This window comes from Haliotis rubra, unplaced genomic scaffold (genome assembly GCF_003918875.1).
Source record: "Haliotis rubra isolate DU_JTF1 unplaced genomic scaffold, ASM391887v1 Scf30, whole genome shotgun sequence".
In the NCBI taxonomy this organism is placed as follows: Eukaryota; Metazoa; Mollusca; class Gastropoda; order Lepetellida; family Haliotidae; genus Haliotis; species Haliotis rubra.
This window is the reverse complement of record NW_025766969.1, coordinates 1278544-1285008: the sequence shown is the minus strand read 5'-3', so window position 1 is coordinate 1285008 and position 6465 is coordinate 1278544. Positions and strand designations below refer to the sequence as shown.

General features: G+C 41.2%; 2 protein-coding genes across 2 annotated transcripts; both read left to right on the top strand.

The window, feature by feature from the left end:
• Positions 1-365: 365 nt before the first annotated feature.
• Positions 366-1145, top strand: LOC124282626 (tigger transposable element-derived protein 6-like). The gene has a single exon (XM_046718657.1). The coding sequence runs from the start codon at positions 366-368 to the stop codon at positions 1143-1145; it is 780 nt and encodes a 259-aa protein (XP_046574613.1).
• A 1421-nt stretch (positions 1146-2566) lies between these two features.
• LOC124282625 lies at positions 2567-4157 on the top strand. Its single transcript, XM_046718656.1, has one exon. It carries the CDS (start codon positions 2567-2569, stop codon positions 3893-3895), a length of 1329 nt encoding a protein of 442 aa, XP_046574612.1. The 3' UTR covers positions 3896-4157.
• The last annotated feature ends 2308 nt before the right edge of the window (positions 4158-6465 follow it).

The following is a 6465-nucleotide window of genomic DNA, read 5'->3' as shown; positions in this document are numbered from 1 at the left end:
AGCAGCGACATGGAATTAAGACGCACAAAATTCATGATGAATCAGCCTCAGCCCCACAGAGTTCTGTAGACGCAGGTAGAGAAGAATTGCAGCAAATCCTGGCTGAATACAATCCGTGTGACGTCTACAACTGTGATGAAACCGGCTTGTTTTACAAAATTGAACCCAATACCACACTGAGCACTTGTCCTGTGTCTGGCAAGAAACAAGCAAAAGATCGTCTTACTGTTATGCTTGTGGTGAACGCATCAGTCACTGACAAACCTAAACCACTGGTAATATGGAAATTTAACAGGCCAAGATGTTTTGGTAGAACTTTTGATCCTAATTCTGTGTGTCACTGGTATGCAAACAAGAAGGCTTGGATGACAGCACTGATCTTCAAAGACTGGCTTGTGAAGTTTGATAGGCACATGCGCACACAGCGACGACAAGTGATATTGCTGATTGACAACGCCCCTTCCCATGCCTCCGTAGATCTCACCAACGTAACGCTTCACTATCTGCCTCCCAATACAACATCCCACACTCAGCCCCTAGATGCAGGAATAATAAAGAACTTGAAACTTCTCTACAAGAAGCAACAGATGAAACTTCATCTTGACAACGCCAGCGCAGACACGCCAGTACCACTTGATATCAAGCAAGCCCTACTGTTTATCCGATCAGCGTGGAGAGATGTGAAGCAGCTGACAATCATCAACTGCTGGCGTCATACAAAAATCCTGCCACATACTGACAGCCAGATCGAGCCCGATAATGAACCGACTGAAGACGTCCGAGATTTACAGGAAACGCTTGACAAGCTCTACCCAGATGCACCCGTACCTGTCAGCGAATTCATAGAATATGACGCAAATCTGCCATGTGAGGAAGCCATGACTGAAGATGAAATAATCGAGATTGTCCGACCTACTGCCGAAGAAGAAATCAACACTGAAGAAGACCAGACAACCGAGCCAGTCGTTCCCAAGCTATCTGAGGCCAAAACATCTTTGAACATTTTGCAGACATTTGTGACACACCACTTAGACGTGTTTGATGTGAATGACCTCGACTTCATTGACACTTTGAAAACTAAAATGCTGAAGACCTCAGAAAAAAATGAACAACAAAAAACCCTCAAAGACTATTTCAAGTTTTAAATTATTGTTCACCAGACATCCATATGTTAGTGTGGAACTAGTTGTATGTAAACAGTGACTCATTCAACATCCGGGTCATAATGGCTGCTGAGAGTGAAATAGCGCCGACTGGTAAAAACAAACGTGCGTTTTGTGCCAATGTGATTTTGGGGTCGTTCCAAATTACAGTATGTGCAGTCTGAACTGATATATAAGATGACAGTACATGTATCTTTCTAGTGAAATCCTAATCCTCTTGCCTCCACATATCTGATGAAAATAAATGAATTGGACCTACTTTTGAAATCAAATACTTTAATCCAAACATGTGTAATATTGTATCCCGGGCTATTTTGTTGGGCTATCTGTCTCCTTAAACACAGAAGTTCCTCAGCGGGTCCACAACACTTTATTCGGCGTCAAATATACAATTACATGATAGTACAGCAACGCACAGATAGCATCTCAGAGGGGATCATCAGTCCACCTGCTTTGCGTTGTATGAGGGTCGAGTCCCGTTGAAAACCAGAATTCTACATATATTCTCACTTACAGGCATCCTTGTATCGTGTGTACAGTACATGTATGGTCAGTCTGCAGTATCCAGCACCTCATCCACAACACATGGCTTTGCTGATGGCCATGATAATAATTGTCAAACTGCACTGTAAAGATTTAGATATACTACTGTTACTTAACTTAGTGAGTTTCGTTTTACGCCGCACTCAGCACTATTCCAGCTATATGGCGGCGGTCTGTAAATAATCGAGTCTGGACCAGACAATCCAGTGATCAACAGCATGAGCATCGATCTGCGCAATTGGGAACCGATGACATGTGTCACCCAAGTCAGCGAGTCTGACCACCCGATCCCGTTAGTCGCCTCTTAAGACAAGATTGGGTTACTGAAGATCAATTCTACCCCGGACCTTCACGGGTGACCTAACTCAGGAATATAAAACGTATCTATACTCCACTTTAAAACCTACATCCCGCCAAATTGCCAACGATAATTGTCAAAAACTCTGAGATTGATTTACTATACAGTGGTCTCTGTATAATCTGACATCTGAATTATTCCGACAATCTGTGTATTCCTACGTATTTTTGAGTCCCGGCAGCGTTCTTCTATATTATCATCATTTTAATATTGAATTCCACCTCCCTATTCCGTACTATCAGAATCCCGTGAGATGTGCGCATGCGCTGAAACATCAGTTCGTGTGAGTTGCTTCATCAGTCAACAACTTCATGAAAGTTCCTAGAAGTTTTATTTACACAGCCTGATAGAAGAAGCATTCGTCGCTCTAGTACCGCTGGACATTTACTGTTTGTGCCAGGATTGTTTCTGGAATTGTGTACGGACTCGAGGTGTGTGCGTGGGAAGAATACCCAGCACTTTTGTCAGAGACCGATACGGCCACGGGTCGTGGTCTGCCAAAATGGCGCATAATGAGGGGCAAGGAGCCAAGGGCCAACGTGCACCCGACACTGACAATATTTTTGACTTTGTGGAAAATCTCAGGGAGGTTACCACTAACCCACGGGACACTACCTCCACGGGAGGCAAGTCCAACCCAACGGAAGGTTTCCGGAGCGGAACTGAGGGGGTTAAGAAAAAAACATCAGTGAGAGGACCTGACCCCGAGGGGGAAAAACAGCCCCCCATTGATGCCATCTTGCGCTCGCTACTTGCTAGCCAGCCGGCTCAGTCGCACACCATGGCACAGATCGGCACAGCGTTGGCTAAATTAAGCAACAGTACGGAGAATACCGACAAAGACCGAGAATATGCGAGTGACGGCTCGATTCATCACAAACATGGCGGCGCCCATGAAACAGAGGAGGGTGAAGCATCCGATGAGGACGAAATGGACGAGTTGATTCACCGGTGTCTTGATCAAGGGAAGGAAAAGGACAACCATGATGAGACAGACGATTTCAATAGTCTCATGGAAGACATGGTTGACTTTTTCGGGGAAGAAGACGCAACTGGGCCTGAGATAAACAGTGACTTAGCAAAGTCCATCAACGACGGCCTGACTAAAAGCCCGAATATGGATAAACTTAAGCCAGTTATGGAAAAATACAAACGCCCGAAAAACCTTGACTACCTGATGGCACCTCGCGTAAATTCGGTCATTTGGCTTGAGGCGAGAGCCATGACCAGGTCAAAAGACATCAACCTGCAACGCATCCAAAGTCTACTTGACAAGGCTACTATTCCAGTAGTCCAGATGATGGATTCACTGATGTCGTCTGTCGTTCACAAGAAGGAACTTAATGCCAAAGAACTTCTGGGTAAGACCAAGGACGCAGTCAGGATGCTTGTTGGCCTGCACAGCGACATCAACACCACAAGACGAGAGACATTTAAGCCTGACTTTCGTGGGCCTTATAAACGGTTATGTTCAGGGGAAACTGTGGCTACAACAAACTTGTTTGGGGATGACCTCCCAAAGAACATAAAGGACATCACAGAAAGCAAGGAATTAAGCAACAAATTGCACAGCTCTGACAAAACCAACAGGGGTTTTACGGCCTCATCTTTTTCACGCGGAGCTCGCTATGGCCATGGACATGATGGAAGCAGATTCAGGCCTTATGATTCACAGTACAAAGGATATAAGAGAGGTGGATTTGCTAAAGGCAGAGGCCAGTCAGGTCAGGCAGGGACATATGGATCAACAAGTCGGCAAAACCAAGCACCTTTTTTAGGCAAGCGACCAACAGGGTCACCATGGAAAAAAGGGGACCATCGGAAACAGTAGAGCCATACGGTGACATGGAAATTGTTCAGGTGAGCCGCCTACTTGAGGGTATTGGAAATACACCTCAGAATTTTATGGCAGGTAAAGTTGGTTTGTGCTATGACAATTGGATGAATATTACATCAGACACATGGACACTAAAATGCATTCAGGGAGCGAGAATAGAATTAAAGCATCAACCATACCAGGTCCTCATACCTACCCCCTTTCGGCTTCATGATGAGTGGGAACAGGTAGATAAAGAAATATCCTGTTTGTTCGACAAAAGTGTGATAGAAAAATGTTCCCATGTTTCAGGGGAATATATATCTAACATTTTCTGCAGGAAGAAAAAAGACAATTCCCTGAGAATAATTTTGAACTTAAAAAGCTTGAATGAAGAGGTTGACTCATCACATTTCAAAATGGACACTTTCAAATCGGCGCTGTATCTGGTGCAGAGAGACTGTTTTTTTGCATCGGTAGATTTGAAAGATGCGTATTACTCTGTCCCAATACATATTCAAGACAGGAAATTTCTACGTTTTTCTGGAATAATGAGCTGTATCAATTTACCTGTTTACCAAATGGGTTAGCATCTGCCCCTAGGCTGTTCACTAAAGTTATGAAACCGGTATTTTCGAGCCTAAGGAAACAGGGGTTTGGTAACACTGCTTACATTGATGATTCCCTGTTGGTGGGGGAGACGGAAGACTTTTGCATGGAAAATGTGAAATGTACAGTTAACACCCTAGACAAATTAGGGTTTACTGTCCATCCTGAAAAATCTGTGTTACAGCCCAAAAAATCCATTACTTACCTGGGGTTTGTAATTGACAGTGAAAACATGACAGTAAATGTAACACAAGAAAAGAGAAAGAAAATTCAGAAAGCGTGCCAAGATTTACTGAAATCTAACATGTCTAAAACTGTCTCAATCAGAACTTTGGCTGCCGTTATTGGACAGTTAAATGCTAGTGGTCACGGGGTGATGTTTGCACCTTTGTACTATCGCCTAGATTTTTTCAGGGCGATAAAGCGATGGCCCGAATGAGCCACCATAAGAATGCATTGCATGAATTAGTTAAGGACACAGATTGTCAAATGAATTAAGTCTTGGATAATGAGCATAGTCAAGGCAGCATTTCACTTCCAAAAACAATGCTGGAATTTGGTATTGAATATAAAACTTTGACAATTTCACCTTCCAGTTTCATTGATTATGTTAAGTTTAACATGACAAACAGTGATTGTGAAGAAATTAATTCACTTTCTCAGGGTCAGTCAGATAATGAAAACTGGTTTAAGTATCGATGTGGACAACTGACTGCATCTGTCTTTCCAAATGTGTTAATTTACAGTAAAAAAAAGAGTAACAATTACATAGTAAAGCAAGTCATGTCTGAGTATAGAGGTCAATCTGCTGTTAGTAGTACTTGTGCATCTTCAAGATTAGCACCAGCATTGTATGGCAAAGAGCGTGAAGTCCTTGCCTGTCAATTGTATGTAAACAATGTTTATGTTCCAGGATTATTAGTAAATGAAAATATGCCTCATCTTGATGCCAGCCCTGATGATGTTGTACATTGTAAATGTTGTGGTAAGGGCCTTTTGGAAGTTAAATGTACTTACAAATACAAACATTGCAGTATTGGAAAAATTTGTTCTGAGAATTACAATGTGTATAAAAATGAAAATGGAGTGATAAAGCTGAATAGGTCTTCACCTTGGTTCAAGCAAATACAGTGCCAAATGGCAGTTGCAAATGTGCAGTGGTGTGATTTTGTTCTCCATGTTGAAGGTACCATAAAAACTGGAAAGCATTTGATATATATTGATAGGATTTTTTTTGGACCAAATGGAATGGAAAAAAGATTTTCAGAAAATAACCTCTTTCTATGAATTATTCATTGTCCCTAAAGTGTTGTCTTAAATTGATCTGCAGCTGTAGTCCTGAAAATTATTGATATATGAAATGTATGTGAGAAGTGTAAAAGGTTAGTAAGACATGCATATACAGATAGTCTCATCCCAGTGTCAATCGATATATAATATATCACCACAAGTCAATAAACATAACAAACTCAGAGTCTCGCCAAATACTGACTCGTATTAACTGTAATACTTACTGGCATACATAATAGTATGTCAATTGAGAAATAAGACATTATGGAACGTAAATTGAAATTTATTTCTGTACATTTGTTCAGCTAAAATTCATAATAGAACTTGGGATTTCAGTACCTATCACTATTACATCCATATCTAAAGCAAGTACATGTACATGAAAAAGTAATAATATGTACATGTATTACTTTTACTCCAGGTAATATGTACTGTACATTTGTTGTATATAGACTTATCAGTGATGATGATTTGACAAACAAAACAAATGTACTGTTAAGTTATTTAAATGGAGATAATTGTTATGTAAACAGTTTACAATCTTTCAAAGAAACAAGTTTCCTGTAAATACCAAGAGGTACTTAATGACAAACATCAAGGTTACATTTAGTAACAAATTCCCTACCTAGCATTACAATGTCTTTTCAATATTTGTCATATGTAACAAAGATGTAAGTGAGGGAATG

Bases quoted from the DNA above. Each gene is read 5' to 3' on its own strand.
- LOC124282625 (XM_046718656.1), top strand. From the start codon at position 2,567: ATGGCGCATAATGAGGGGCAAGGAGCCAAGGGCCAACGTGCACCCGAC.
- LOC124282626 (XM_046718657.1), top strand. From the start codon at position 366: ATGACAGCACTGATCTTCAAAGACTGGCTTGTGAAGTTTGATAGGCAC.